Source organism: Rhinolophus ferrumequinum, chromosome 8 (assembly GCF_004115265.2).
Source record: "Rhinolophus ferrumequinum isolate MPI-CBG mRhiFer1 chromosome 8, mRhiFer1_v1.p, whole genome shotgun sequence".
NCBI classification, from domain to species: Eukaryota; Metazoa; Chordata; class Mammalia; order Chiroptera; family Rhinolophidae; genus Rhinolophus; species Rhinolophus ferrumequinum.
Window position 1 is genome coordinate 944,272 of NC_046291.1, and position 15,934 is coordinate 960,205.

The 15,934-nt window shown below is 55.6% G+C and overlaps 1 protein-coding gene across 2 annotated transcripts in view; it reads left to right on the forward strand.

Annotated features, from left to right (window-relative positions):
* Positions 1–15,934, forward strand: part of ANKMY1 (ankyrin repeat and MYND domain containing 1) — a 41,747-nt gene that overhangs the window by 13,644 nt on the left and 12,169 nt on the right. For both annotated transcript variants that reach the window (XM_033111658.1, XM_033111657.1), the window contains 7 exons: positions 1,823–1,994; positions 4,031–4,171; positions 4,547–4,687; positions 6,627–6,734; positions 8,473–8,604; positions 12,321–12,434; positions 12,824–12,989. In XM_033111658.1, the coding sequence (XP_032967549.1) occupies positions 1,823–1,994; positions 4,031–4,171; positions 4,547–4,687; positions 6,627–6,734; positions 8,473–8,604; positions 12,321–12,434; positions 12,824–12,989 (974 nt within the window). The remainder of the gene's footprint in view (positions 1–1,822; positions 1,995–4,030; positions 4,172–4,546; positions 4,688–6,626; positions 6,735–8,472; positions 8,605–12,320; positions 12,435–12,823; positions 12,990–15,934) is intronic.

Here is a 15,934-nt window from a genome sequence, read left to right on the forward strand (position 1 = left end):
TGACGCCAGACACTCGCACCCCCCACATGCACCCACACGTGCACTTCACCCCCACCTGCCACGTACCCCTGACCTCACAGTCTAGACCAGCAGTTCTCAGAGTGGCCCATGTACCCCTGGGTGTCTCAGGCCCATGCAGGGAATCTGCAAGGTTGAAAGGGTTCTCACCATGATCCCGACTGTTGCGTGACAGCTGGGTGACATTTGCACCACATTCCTTCACACGCCCACGTGCACAAGACAATGTGTTACACCTGGAAATGCACTTAACAGAGCAGTAGAAGTGAGTTGTTTATTAAATCCTTACCGGCCAGCCCACGCCTCTAATTGTGTGTGCCGAGGGAAGGACGCTGAAGCACTGTCCCTCCAACCGCAGGAGAGGCTTTGCGGAGGGAGGCAGTGCTTGGTGGCTGGAGCTGCACAGTCACTGTCCTTCTCCACGGGCCACCGTGGGACAGAGTGGCGGCTGGCACATGGGTCACTCCCTCTTCTGAACAGTCAGCCTTTCGCTTTACGGAGGACAGTTTACTGTGTGTGTTGCAGGGATGACATCCCCGCTCCCAAGGGAAAATCAGGTTTGCAGCATTTTCACGCAGCACCCACTGTCCACGACACCAGGCAGCTTGGGACGACCTCCATGAGGCAGTTCTGTCCACATGACCAAGTCCCGATGTCGCAGGCTTCCTCGGGCTAGGACCCCTCGCGGGGCAGGGTTCCAGTGCAGCTAAGCACACATTTTCCAGAAAAATGTTTTATGTAATGTGCACTGGGTTTGCCACTGTTACTTTGTAAAGGTATTAGTATTTGAAAAAAGTCTCAGTTTTAATTTGTAATGCAGTAGACATAGAAGGATAGAACCCACATAAATCAACACTCTTTGGGGTCCTCAAAGAATTTAAAGAGTGGAAAGGGGTCCTGAGAGCCAGAAGTTTGAGAACTGCTGCTCTAGACGGACCTGGCTCTCCAGGGACTCCTTCCCCCTCCACCCCCCGCCCTGGTTCTGTGCTGGTGTCACACCGGCCGCCTAGCCGCGCCTCAGCCATTCTCACCGCCTGCTCCACTCCTCACCACAGGCACCCTCCTCCCTGACCTTCTCCCTCCCAGGGGGCTGCTATCCCAGCCCACCTACCTGGCACTCACACTGCCCCCAGGTCTCGGCACAGCTCCCCCCTGGGGCCAGCTCTGTGTGCCTCGTAAGATGTGCGTGTCTGTGTGTGCCACTATGTGTATGTGTGTGTGAGTGTGCTGGTGTGTATGTGTGATATGTGTGACTGTGTGTGTGACAGTGTGTGCCTGTGTGTCAGTGTCTGTGTGCTGTGTGTATAGTACGTGTGTATGCATGTCTGCTGTACATGGTGTGCACATCTGTATGTGTTGTGTGTGTGCAGTGCGTGTGTGCACATCTGTACTGGTGTGTGTGTGTGCAGTGTGTGTGCACATCTGTACTGGTGTGTGTGTTGTGCTTACGTGTGCACATCTGCTGTGCATGGTACAACCTTGTGCCCTTCACATTCAAGGTCATCACCTCACAGCCACCCCATGAGGGAAGGCTGGTCCTTAGCCCACACCCCAGCTCACAGGTGACCTCCGTGAGGCTAAGTGACCCCAGGGCTGAAGCCAGGCAGAGCCACAGCTGGACTTGTCCTTGGCCAGCCGGCCCGCTTAGGGTGGTTTGGTGGCGATATGTTGTCCTGGCCCCCGGGTAGGGGCGTGAGGTCTTGAGATGGCAGGACCCCAGGGCTCAGGGTTTTATGAGTACCCTGTCCTGCCCGGGGGTGCTGTCCAGGCAGCGCCTGTGACCATGTCACGCTGATCCTTCCAGACACAGAAACAGGTGGCTGACCATCAACCTCCTGCTGCACCGAGGCGCGGACCCCAACCTGTGCCGCGTGCCCCTACAGGTCCTGTTCTTAGCCGTGAAGGCCGGGGACGTGGACGGGGTAAAGCTGCTGCTGGAGAAAGGCGCCAGGACTGACATCCAGTTCCCCCCCGAGGTGGGCCTCTGGGGAAGCTCCCCCCCAAAGTGGGGCCCGCGGTGTGGGGAGCGAGGCGGGAGGCGCAGGCTACAGCTGGCAGTTCATACTGTGAGGTCACAGCATTTGGTTTTGAAATTCCCCGCACTTCTGTTCTGCTTCCCTGGTTATGGGAGCCCTGCTCCTCACAGTCGTTCAGGCTCTTTGCTGTACTCAGAGGTGTTGATGGTGCAAAGGTTTGTTTGGCTCCAGCCCACTGTCAGCGGCAGGCAGCTCTCACCTTCCTGGCCCCTCAGCCAGGCCGTTTATTTCCTTCTCTTCTGAGTATAAGGTCAAGTAGTGCGGGAAAGTAGGGTTTTTGTAAGACCCAGGTCAATTCAGAATAACTTGTGAAACTTCCTGATTGAACTCCATCTTTGAAACTGACTGAGGTTATAGCCTTTAAACTCGGCACAGACATCACTCACTCATTCATCATCCATCCATCATCCATCCACATCCACCATCCATCCACCATCCACCATCCATCCACCATCCATCATCCATCCACCATTCATCCATCATCCATCCATCATCCATCCATCATCTATCCATCATCCATCCATCCATCCACCATCCATCCATCATCCATCCATCCATCCATCCATCCATCATCCATCCATCATCCATCATCCATCCATCATCCATCCATCATCCATCCATCCATCCATCCATCATCCATCCATCATCCATCCATCCATATCCATTATCCATCATCCATCCATCATCCATCCATCATCTATCCATCCATCCATCCATCCATCCATCCATCCATCATCCATCCATCATCCATCCATCCATCATCCATCCATCATCCATCCATCCATCCATCCATATCCATTATCCATCCATCCATCCATCCATCCATCCATCATCCATCCATCATCCATCCATCATCCATCCATCATCTATCCATCATCCACCCATCATCCATCCATCATCCATCCATCATCTATCCATCATCCATCCATCCATCCATCCATCATCCATCCATCATCTATCCATCATCCATCCATCCATCCACCATCCATCCATCCATCCATCATCCACCCATCATCCATCCATCATCCATCCATCATCTATCCATCATCCACCCATCATCCATCCATCATCCATCCATCATCTATCCATCATCCATCCATCCATCATCCATCCATCATCTATCCATCATCCACCCATCATCCATCCATCATCCATCCATCATCTATCCATCATCCATCCATCCATCCATCCATCATCCATCCATCATCTATCCATCCATCCATCTCCAATCAAGAATCTGGTATTTACGCACATTTTTCAAGTGGATGTCCTGCTTTATTAAGATGTTTGAACAGCTTTACCCAGGTGCCAGGAGACTGCCCACTCCTCCCTATGCACAGTGGACTAATGCCAGTGGTTTCTGAGAATCTTCCCAGCCTTTCTCTAAAGGCCCCTTCCTGTTCCCAGGGTGTCTGTACAGTGTCATCCTGTTTGAGGGTTGCTGAGTCCTCCACCTTGGCCCGAGGTACACTGTGTGCTCCGGGAGAGGGTCTCTTCCAAGTTGTGCTCCCTCCAGGGCCGGGTCCCCCGACTATCGCCATGTCGCCAGCACTGACCCAGCATTGTCCAGAGACAGTCTTCCAGTGACTGTCTCAGCTGATGGCCAGAAGGCTGCTGTGGGTGGAGAAAGACAGGCTGGGGTGGGGACTGGCGTTGGGAGCTGTGTGGCCGTCTGTGTGGTGGCATCTGAACAAGGGCCTGGCAGGGAGGACCGGGGCCTTTCTTAGAGGAAGGTAGGGACAGACGGTCTCAGATGAAGTTGGTTTGCCAGGGCCTGCACTCCTGTCAGTGGTAGGTGGAAGCATCTTATGAATTGGAACGGACATGTCCATGGTCCATGGACCAGATGTAACCAGCAAGAATGCAGTGCTGTGGGCATCTCGGGCAGGCATGGGGCATCCACCCTGGACAGGCCCTCGCCGCCCTCGCACGGTGGGGGGCCACGCCCTCATGGCCCCCCCACGTTTCCTCTGCAGCTGGGGGCCCTGACCCCCCTCCACATTGCAGCCGCCCTTCCCGGGGAGGAGGGCATCAGGATAACAGAGCTGCTGCTGCACGCCGTCACGGATGTGGATGCCAGGGCCGCCGACCAGGACGACGTGTACAGACTGGTCAAGGTGCGCCGTCTGCCGTCCGGCGGGCGGGGTGCGGGGGCTTGGGGTCTCTGTACACAGTGTCGTCTGTCTAGTTCGAAATTCCTTTTCATTTGTCCCGAACGAGGTCGATTTGTTCTGCACCTCAGAGCAGTGTGTGGGGGCACGTGCACACTTATCATGTAAGAGCACAAGGTGGGCCAGGAACCACTGTGGCCACGGCGTGCTGGGCGGCTCGGGACATGGAGGAGCCTGCACCGGTGCCCTCGGACCGCCGTGCGGCCGTGCCAGAGTGCGACATCTGCCTGGGCTCACTGCCGGCCTGTTGGCAGGTGGCAGTTCTCTGGGCACTTGGGGAGAGTCTTGGGCATCGGGAATGACCCCTCTGTGTGCACACAGCTAGACCTGTGGCCTTCGAGCCTGAAGCTCAACAATGAAGCAGGCCCACCCAGTATCTACTACAGTGGGCACATGTCGGTCCCGGACGAGGGGGGCAGGACGGCTCTGCATGTGGCTTGTGAGCGGGAGGACGACACCAGGGTGAGTGGGGGCCTTCCCAGGGCAGGCAGGAGCCATGTGCATGTGTGTGTGCCCTGGGTGTGCCCACATAGGTGCGTGTACCTGATTGTGCACGTGTGTGCACGTGTGTGCATGTCTGTGTGTGAGCTTGTACTTACAGGGCAGTATGTGTATAGACATGTGTGCATGTGCCTGCGTGTGTCTCCTTGGGTGATGCATGTGCACGTGTGTGTGGGGTGTGTTGGGGGCAGGGCTGTGAGGCAGGAGCCCTGGTGGGAGCTGGGCTGTCTAAGGGGCACACCTTGGGGTGTCGGGCCCCCCAGGCCATCTGCCTGAGTGGGTTTCAGATGGATGGGATGGGTCCTGTCCACAACGAAAGAGAATTACTAGGTTAAAACACTCTACTAACTATCAGAAGGCACTGCATGTGACTGGTGTGTCCAGTGTCATATCAGAGCATGGTTAGGGACACGTGTCCACACACATGCCTGCATACATGTGGGTTGCAGTGTGAAATCACTTTGCCTGTGTGGGACCTGGTCAAATGTTTGGGCGTGGCTGGCCTGGGCCATGACTGTCCTGAGCTCCTCGGTCACCCTCTGACTCGGGCCCAGCGGGGACCCGTCCCTGCAGCCTTGCAGCACCGCCACCCGTCAGCCCTGGGGATTAACTCCCAGCGAGAGGAAGCTGAGTGGCTGACCTGCGCACAAGGCAACCTGGGGAGCCAGCCCTCGGCTTTGCCATGTAGTGGTCAGTGCACCCAGGCCAGTAACCGCAAAGCACATGGGAAGCTGAGCCTCAGTTTACCCTCCCATAAAATGACAGTAGCAGCCGGCCTCACTGCACAGGGTGATGACACACATGGCACCCTGACACGACAGTGTGAGGACCTGTGCCAGGGTGGTGCCTGGGCCTTGCTGGGAAGGGGGGCACCCACAATCCTCCCTGCTTCAGAGCATCCCGCCTGTCAAAGCCTCCTGGGGCCTGGGCCACCACCCTGACCACAACCTCCTGAGGGGACATCGAGGCCCAGAGAGCCAGGCTGGCCAAGGCCCCAGGCCAGTAAGTACGAGGCCTGGACTCTGAACACACTGCTTTCCACGTCACACAACTGTGTCTGTTATATTGACTTCAGACTTGGAAAAGTTACAGGGAAGCAACGTTAGAAAACACTAGGGGTGACATCGTCACTAGGTCAAGGACAGACGGCCAGCCTCCAGTCCCAGTGCTGAGGCGGGGGCTGCGGCAGTCCCGCCATCACATCTGCATTCCAGCAGGGGCAGAAGAGGGGAAGCTTTTGCAGGAACCGCCCAGCAGACTTCGGCTGGCACAGCTTTGGCCTGGGCAGTGAGGCCGGGCAGGGGCGCAGGCTCACAGAGCGGTCGGGCCAGCCCACGGGGTGCACACCCCCAGACGGGGGCAGAGCCAGCAGCCAGCTCAGTGCAGGAGCCAGGCGGTCAGAGTCCTGGTCGGGGGAGAAGCCACAGGATGGTTCCCTGTGAGCGCTTCTGGGAGAAGAGGGCGAGGAGGAGGGGAACGGCAGGCCAGAGAGAAGGGCAGGGAGGCGCCCACCACTCTCCAGCTGTGCTGCCTTTCACATCTGTGTCCTGTGGGACCCCTGACCGCGGACCACCCCTGCTCCGCACCTGGCCCCACTACCCTGGGCATATGCTCCTGACTCGCACCCTCCCTGTGAAAACAGCTCCAAATCAATTACATGTCACTTGTCCTTCCTAGTTTCCATCAGAAGTGACGAATGTTTAGAGAACATCTCAGTTTGAGGACCGACCCCCAATCCAGAATTCAGAACTCAGAATTCAGAACTCTTGGCACCAGGAAGGGTGCTGGGATGGGGAAAATGGCACTTATGTGACCAAACTGATGTTACGGCATCTGAGTTAATGTTCTGGGCCGGGTGCTCCCAGGAGCCGCCGCTCTCTGACCTGTTGTCCCCACGCAGCGTGCCAGAGACGTCGTCCGGCTGCTCCTGTCACATGGAGCAAACACCAGCCTGCTGTGGAGTGGCCACTCCCCTCTCTCCCTGTCCATCGCCAGTGGAAACGACCTGGTGAGCGTGTCCCACACCCCTGACCGGGCACCTGCGGGCTTCTCTAGTGCCCCTCCCTGCCAGGCTTTGGGGCCTGCTGTTGGTGGGGGTGGCATGAAGACAGCATGAGAAAAAGGGCGTGGATCCCCTCTGCGGTGGACGGAGCTCCTTAGAGAGAGAAGGGTGAGAGAGAAGAGAGTGAGCAGAGAGATGAGGGTTTAGCCGGGTTGATGCTCCCTCAGGGGGGGCATAGACCACGACCCTGCCTGGCCTAGGCATTGGCTCCTCAGTGCTCTGGGAAAGCTACACCGGCCGGTTCCCACCTCCTGCTGCTGCCAAGGGATGTGTTTATTCCTCATCCATCCTTCATCCATCCATCAATCATCCATCCATCCATCCATCATCCATCAATCATCCATCCATCTATCCCTCATCCTTCCATCCATCATCCATCCATCATCCTTCATCCATCCATCCTTCATCCATCCATCATCCATCCATCCTCCATCCATCCATCCATCATCCATCCATCATCCTTCATCCATCCATCCTTCATCCATCCATCATCCATCCATCCTTCATCCATCTATCCCTCATCCTTCCATCCATCCATCCATCCTCTCACCCATCCATTCATCATTTCTTCATCCATCCATCACCCATCCATTCTTTCTCCATCATCAATCCCTCTGCCTTTCTCCTTTCCTTCCTTCTACCATCTATATTCCACCCGCCTGTTTGTCCTTTCATTTAACTTATTTCTGGAGCATGTACTATGTGGCAGGCAGACACCATTTGGGGCCTTAGATATTGAGTAACACAAGGTCTGTGCTCTGAAGGGTCCTACGTTCCAATCGGGGGAGGCAGACCCTAATCCAGTGGCGCATCTTCAGGTAATGACAAGTGTTACGAAGAAAATTAGCTGAGGGATAGAGCATGATGGAGGGGGGGCTACCTTAGCAAGGTGGCCTGGAGGGCTTCTCTCGCGAGGGGACATGTCAGCAGAGGGCTGAAGAGCCCGAAGGCATTACCAGTGCAGGGGGGGCTTCCGTAGTATTCCCACCGGGGCTGTCTCCTCCCCCTCCTTCCTTCACTCCTATAACAGGTCACTCATGCAACAAGTGATGTGGGCACCTGCTCTGTGCCCGGCTGTTACAGGTGGGGCGCAGCAGTGACAAGCTTCACTGCAGGGTGAAGCTCTTGAAAGAGCCAAACACTAGTCTCTCTTGTGTCCGGCCACAGCTGCTCTCACTCCTGGCCTCCTGGGTGGCACCTGGATTGGCAGCTGCGGACACAGCAGGGAATAAGTGAGACCTGGCCCACTCCACATCCAGTCAGGTGACCACAGAGACCAGGAGCCCAGGGGGCAGAGGCAGACTGGACCCAGGGACGGGGGGCCGACTGGACGAGCCCCAGGCCCTGTGCTGGTGGAATACGTGCTGCAGGGCTCAGCGGTGCCCCTGGGATGGAAATAACACTGGAGCCAGCACCCCTTGGAGCAAGTGGGCAGTGGGCCGAGACAGTGCTGGCAGAGGCCACCTGGGGGGAATGGCAGCCCTGCCCAAGGAGCCCCCACGTGGGCCCCACGCCCCAGCAGCATCCTCTGTCTGGGCAGCTGTGGTGCCTGTGCGTTGGAGCCATAGAAAGGCCAGGTGGTGGCTTTAGCCAGCCGAAGTGTGGCCAGCACTCTGCTCAGTATGGCAGTAGCCTTGCTCTGGGGAGGGGACCTGTGGGCACTGACAAGGCTTTCTGTGCTCAGATTGTGAAGGAGCTTCTGTGCCATGGCGCTGACCCCAACCTGCTCCTGACTAGAGGCTTGGGCAGTGCCCTGTGTGTCGCCTGTGACCTCATGTATGAGACTCAGAGAAGCATGGATAGCAAGCTGGCCCTGGTGAGGGGGTAGGCGGGGGGCACTGGCTCTGGTGAGGGGGTGGGCGTGAGGGGCACTGACCTTGGTGAAGGGATGGGTGTCGGGGGGCCTGCCCCGTGGAGGGGGCAGGAGAGGAGGGGACCGGCCCTGGGTTGTAGGGTCTGGGGGTACGCGTTGGACTCAGTCTCGCCCTTATTCCAAGCAAGTGGAGCTGTGTCCTAGGTGGAGATCGGAGTGCTGTGTCCTGGGCAGAAATAGGGGTGCTGTGTCCTGGGTGTGGATAGGGTGTTGTGTCCTGGGCTGGAATCGGGTGCTGTGTCCTGGGCCGGAATCGGGGTGCCGTGTCCTGGGCTGGAATCGGGTGCTGTGTCCTGGGCCGGAATTGGGGTGCCGTGTCCTGGGCCGGAATCGGGGTGCTGTGTCCTGGGCCGGAATCGGGGTGCTGTGTCCTGGGCCGGAATCGGGGTGCTGTGTCCTGGGCCGGAATCGGGGTGCTGTGTCCTGGGCCGGAATTGGGTGCCGTGTCCTGGGCCGGAATCGGGTGCTGTGTCCTGGGCTGGAATCGGGTGCTGTGTCCTGGCCCGGAATAGGGTGCTGTGTCCTGGGCCGGAATAGGGTGCTGTGTCCTGGGCCGGAATAAGGGTGCTGTGTCCTGGGCCGGAATCAGGGTGCTGTGTCCTGGGCCAGGCTGGAGCCGTCCTTGCTAGAACTGTCCCACCCTGAGCCCCCCGAGAAGCAGAGCTGTGATGCTCCCTCAGCAGCAGACGCCCAAGCAGAGTGTCTGAGACTGAAGCATTCACCATGTGCCTATTCACCAGAACTCTAGTATAGATTTAATTAAAAATTGCAAGAGAATGTATCCAGTTCTCATAAATGCTTCCAACACTTATATAACTTCTAAGTAGACACATTGCACCAAATTATCACAATTAAAGCGTTTTTATTATACGTACACCATAAACCAGTTATAAAAATATTGACACTGCAGAATTAAATTAGCTTTTATTAGCTCCATAGTATGTGTGTATTTGTTCTTTTCCTTACATCTTCCCAGGGCTACTGTCGGGGTTCAGGAGTCTGTTTAACAGACTTGTTGCTGTCGGCCACCTGTTAGCTTAAGTGTCCAGTGATTCTTTCGGACGTTGTGGTAGAGAAGTACATTGTCTGCAAAACATGGCTCTTTTCTTTGTCCCAATATGTGTAACCTGTGTTCCTGCTCTTTCCTTACTGCCTCGATGGTTCAGTGGCAGCAGTGGTGCCTCGCCTCGTCCTCACGCCAAGAGGGCAACTTTCTGCAGGGTCGTCTGTCCACTTCTGGTGGCTGGCTTTGGCCCTTTGTCAGGAAGGGGTGTTCCTTCACAGGTCATACTGTACATGTTTACGTGTGCTAACGGACACGTAAAACTTGCCATCGTGACAGTTTTTATGCTCAGAAGCACTAAGCACATTGATAGTCCTGTGCAGCCGTCCCCTGTGTGTCCCCAGTACTCCCGGACTTGGTTGGTAGCGAAGTATATTCATCCTGCAAAACGGACACTGTGCACCCATCAAACCGTACCGCCTCCCCCACCGGGCCCCCGCCCTCTGCCGTCTGTCCCCATCAATGTGATTCCTGAAGTCCTTCAGAGAAGTGGGTCACACAGTGTTTGTCTGTCTGTGACAGGTTTATTTCACTGATCACAAGCCTTTCAGGTCCATCCATGTTGGAGCAGGTGTCAGATGTCTTCCATTCTGAGGCTGAATAATATTCCCTTGTGTGGAAGGACCACACTTTGCTGTCCACCATCCAACCACGGACACTCGGCGGCCATTGTGAGTGACGCTGCCGTGAACGCGGCTGTGCAAACGTCTCTTCAAGCCCCTGCTTTCAGTTCTTCTGAGTATAGACCCAGAAGCGGGGTCGCTGGGTCACATGGTCACTCTGTTGAATCTTTGAGGAACCTCCACACTGTTTCCCACAGCGGCTGCACCTTTTCATGTTCCCACCAGCGGTGCCCAGGGTTCCGCCTTCTCCACAACTTCCCAGCACTTGTCACTTCTGGGGTTTTGATAGCAGCCGTCCCGATGGGTGTGAGGTGGCATCTCATTGGGGTCTAATTTGATCAGTGAAGTTGAGCGTCTTTTCATGGGCTTGTTGACCATTCGTGTATCTTCTTTGGAAAAACACCTGTTCAAGTCCTTCGCCCATTTTAAAAATTGAGGGTTTTTTTGTCTTTAAGTTTTAAGAGGTCTCTCTATATTCTGCATATTAATCACTCATCAAATGTGATTTAAAGTATTTTCTCCCGTCTGCGTTGCCTTTTCACTCTGTCAATAGTGTCCTTTGGTGCACCAGAGTTTTTCATTTTCATAAAATCCAATTTGTCTATTTTTTCTTTTGTTGTCTGTTCCTTTGGTGCCAGACCCAAAAAGTCATTGCCAAGTCCAGTGTCGTGAAGCTTTCGCCCCACGTTTTCTTCTAAGAGTGTTAATAGATTCAGGTAGGGATTTAGAGAAATGCTGTTTGGTAGCCCATTGCGGTGTCTGGTGCCTTTTCTCCACTGTCCTTTCATGTGATGTGATTCCACGGAACATTCTGAGTCCTCTTGGAACCTCAGTGGTGCCCCAGGCTGGGTTGTGAGAGTTAACATGCTCTGACAGGAAGGAGAGGAGGGGATGCTTGCTAGGCCTGGCCCAGTGCAGCCGTGGCTATGAGGGACCCATGTACACACGCCACCCACGCCCGCCACAGCCGTGAGTTAGGCCTGCTTAGGCCACACGGGCTGCTGGTGCTGGTGGCGCTTGTCCCCAGATGCCTGATTCCATGCCCATGAAGCTTCGCTCACGGTGTTACCAAGATTTCTGTGATTGTGAAGAGTGAATGTTAAACGGCACTGAGAATATAGGGACCCTCGCTGAGGGGGCCACGTGCTCCCCCGTAGCTCCGCTCGCACCTGGTTCCAAGTAGACCATACACAGTCAGGGCGAGCGTCCTGCAGGTTTATCTGTCCACACTGAGCTGCCCTGGGCCCTGTGGTTTGGTGATTTTGTTAAAATTCCTGGCTAAAACTATAAAACCATAAAGGCTCTTTGTAGAACTCGCTTCCTTCACCGACGTGGGGGTGGGGCCTATAAGAGGACATTTGCTGGGAGCGGGGTTGGTGGTCAGTCTTGAGCCAGAGACCTTGCTGTGCTATTTGTGAGAAGTCATGCATGCACACGCACGCTACACACACCCACACGCGCACACACCTATGCACACACACGTCTGTGTATACACGTGTGCACACATGTCCCGTCTCACCGAGTACCTCCAGATGTGTCGGGATAGGATGTGAGCAAGACAGGCCTGGTGTTTGCCCTCAGTCTAGGGGTTGTGCAATGGTAAGCAGGCCTTACCAGACACGGTGTAGTCCCATGGTGCAATTGGGATGGGGTTCAGGACTCCCCAGGAGTGGCCTGGCCGTCATGCTCACCCTAACTGGTTAGGTAATGTAACTGAGGTTACATTACGTGTCTGTTTCATTTGTCTCTCTCCGCACACCTGAGGGGGTGGCTTCCGTGGGTAATGCAGGTGTCAGCCACCATCTGGGCGGCGCCCACTCTCCTGGGGGCTGTGACCTTGGGCTGCCCTCCTGCCATCCAGCGAGGTTGGTGGAAGGGCCTGGACGCGGTGGGCGCCTGGACACAGCATGGAGAGCCCTGCGTCCCGCTGGCTGGGCGTCCGCACACATTTGACACAGCTCTGTTCTCCATAGATTGACCAGCTCATTAATTACGGGGCTGACATCTTGAACCCCGTGACGCTCACGCAGGGGGACAAGGTGGCTGTGGGCACGGCCGTGGACTACGGGTATTTCAAATTCTACCAGGTACGGCTTTGAAGTCTCCTGTTGTGATGGGGATGGAGCTGGGGGCCTTTAGTGTCTCAAGTGCAAAGTTGGGCCAAGGTCCTCCCTCCGGCCTCCTAGAAGAGAAGACCTGGCACCCTAATGCGTTGCAGGCATGGCTGCCTGTGCGCCAGCTCTTGGCGTGCTGTCCCAGTTTGTCCTCAGTTACCACGGAGAGCAGAGTTCTGCTCCCTGCCCAGGGTCCCTGCTGTGGTGATAGGCCAGGGTGGCAGTGGGGCAGGCTGTCCCGGGATGGGAACTGGTGCCCCAAAGTCACCGGCAGTGGTGCCCCCGAGGTCACCGGCGGTGGTGCCCCCAAGTCCCCAGCGGTGGGACCCCGGGTGACTGGCATGCCGGGTGCTGTGCTGCAGGACCGGAAGATCGCCCACTGCCCCTTCCACACCCTGCTGCCGGCAGAGCGGGAGGCGTTTCTGGCCCGGAGGAAGCTCCTGGATTACATGGGCTTCCAGCTGCGCCGCGCCGTCCTTGCCAAGGAGAGCCAGTGGGACCTGAAGGCGGTGTACCTGAGCAAGAAAGGTGGGCGGCCACAGGCGGGCCAGCCAGGCGGCGCCGTCCTGGGGGCTCACACGTGCTTCCCATTGCAGCCCCCACCAGCCCAAGTCCTGCTCTGCCCAGGACAGGGAACGGGATGGGCCTCCTTGCGGACCGGCCGCTGAGTCTGGGGCTGTGCTCCCTGAAGACCTGGGCTCTGTGGGCCACAGTGGGGGGACATGAGAGAGACCTGTCTTGCTGCTGCCCAGGCGACCTTCTGGGCCAGGGTCCCGCTGGCCCTTGTGTCCTGACCTCGAAGGTGGTCGTGTGAGAGACCGAGGAGGGGGGTCCAGGCTGGGGAGACAGGCCTGGAAAGAGAAGTCGGAGGGCGCAGGCCCAGGGCGCAGGACAAGCCCAGGCTGCATGATGGGAGGGCATCTAGGACACGTTAGTCTAGTGCAGGGAATGCCTGCCCCGCTGCCATGGGCTGGGGCAGGACTGAAGGACGTTTGAGGTGCTGGCTGAGCTCGAGGCTGCTGCAGGGCCCGTGGGCAGCAGGGTGGCCCAGCCCAGGTGTGGACTTCTCCCTCTTGGGGGCAGGGCTCCGGGGCAGGACCTAGTACTCCCTGGGAGGCCAGCCAGTGAGTGTGACTTCAGGACACTGCACGTCTAGTGCCTTCGTTCCCAGGTAGACTGGCTGGCAACTGGGAATGGGGACGAGGGTCCTGCTTGGAGCTTTGTGTGGCGAGCCACGTCCCAGGGGTTGAAACGCTGACCCCTGCCCGCGCCTGGTGCAGTCTGGTCTGGGGGGTGAAGCCCTGGATCATCCGGGTGTGAGCCCCACGTGGTCTGGCCACAATCGGCACATGGCAGAACCAGTCCGAGCAAGTGGACTTTTGGGCAGAGCCTGGCAGGAAGGGCTGCAGGGGCACTGGACATGGGGGAAACGCCTGTGGATCTGAAGAAGGATCCAGAACACATCCACATGACACATGGCGCTTGTTGCTTAGTTGTGGTAACATTTTGTTCAGCTTGCTAGAGAATTGCAGTAGGTGAAAAACCCCTGGGGCCCCACATCAGGTGTCCGCCCTGGAGGGCGAGGGAGCTGGGATAGGATGGCATCTGTCGGGGAGCCCAAGGACCAGCCCGTCAGTGGCACTGGGAAGCCATTTGGTCTCTCCTCTGTGTGACAGAGTGCCTGCAGGATGGACTGAGTCATGTGCCCAGCACAGTGGCCTTGCTGGGCACACAACCTGCGTCACCATGTGGGCTGGGCACTAGAGCAGACAGGAGCTGCAGAGGACAACAAACAAGGACCAGAGGGCACTTTGTTAACCTGGTAAAGGGCACCTACGAGACCCACAGCCAGCATCAGACTTCATGGAAAAGACAAGACGTTTTCTCCCTACGATCAGAAAGAAGACAGGGATGTCTTCTCTCACCGTTTCCATTCAGTGTTGTATTGGAGTTGTTAGCCAGTGTAATCAGGCAAGAAAAGATAAAATGCATTCAAATTGGAAAGGAAAAGTTAAACTATGTCTACGAAGTGTGAAAAAAATGTGGTGAATGCTGCTGCCGAGTGTCATCCAACGGAAAGGCAGGGATCTTCAATACAGGAAGTGGCACGTCGAGTCTTAGTAACAATGTGTGACAAGTGTCAACTTGTTTGGTGCTGTCAGTCGGGTGTGAGCTACGGTTGAGAGAAGGTGTGTTTTAAAGTGTGCTGTAAATCATCCTCCATCAATGCCCTGCGTCACACATCACTTCTGGGATGGCAATTTCTGTCAAATAAAATCATTACGGTGTGTCTTCATCCAACTTATTCACTCGATCTGACACCATGCGACTTCTGGCTTTTCCCCAAAGTCAAAATGATTCAGGACATCGAGGCAGCCACGACAGCCCAACTAGATACTCACGAAAGAGGACTTCCAGAACTGCTTCAGAAAGTGGCCAGAACGATGGGATAACTGTGTTCGAAGCGAGGGGGAGTATTCTGAGGAGGATTTATGGCACTGTGTCTTCTACTGTAATACATTTTTTAAAAAATTTAAACATTCACTATAATTTTTGATCACACCTCGTAGATAAATTGGTCATCATTGAAAACTTTTTTGCTTCAAAGCACACTGTCAAGAAAATGAAAAAACCTGTGGGAGAATATATGTGTAAGTCACATATCTCATAAGGAACTTGTATGCAGAAGAAATGGTTACAACTCAATACTAAAGACAAATAACTGAATTAAAAACTGGACAAAGAGGGCCGGCCTGGTGGCTCAGGCGGTTAGAGCTCCGTGCTCCTAACTCCGAAGGCTGCCGGTTTGATTCCCACATGGGCCAGTGGGCTCTCAACCACAAGGTTGCCAGTTCAATTCCTCGACTCCCGCAAGGGATGGTGGGCTGCGCCCCCTGCAACTAGCAACGGCAACTGGACCTGGAGCTGAGCTGCACCCGCCACAACTAAGACTGAAAGGACAACTTGAAGCTGAATGGCACCCTCTACTACTAAGATTGAAAGGACAACTTGACTTGGATAAAAGTCCTGGAAGTACACACTGTTCCCCAATAAAGTCCTGTTCCCCTTCCCCAATAAAATCTTTTAAAAAAAAAGAAAACTGGACAAAGAAATTTGTCTGATGGAGTGAAGCAACAGTGACCACTGGACCGAGAGGTATCTTGAGATTGAAAAACGAGGCAGACAGCTCCATAGAATGGAACAGAATTTATTGTGGGGACGTCTTACAGGGCTGGGGTCGGAGCGAAGGGGACCCCTGTCTGCCTGGCTTGACTCTGATGGTAGACAGTTGTTACACTAAATGTTTTCTAGTGTAGCTGAGGCCCTAATGATTGACAAGACAAAGGGACAATGGATGTAGTGAGCTGGGAACCTTGCCTCCTGCTCGTCTTGTGATGCATAATTGCTTACAATTGACACCAGCACCTAGTTTGACACTTACCTCATTGCTGTGCCACTCTGACCATTACTGC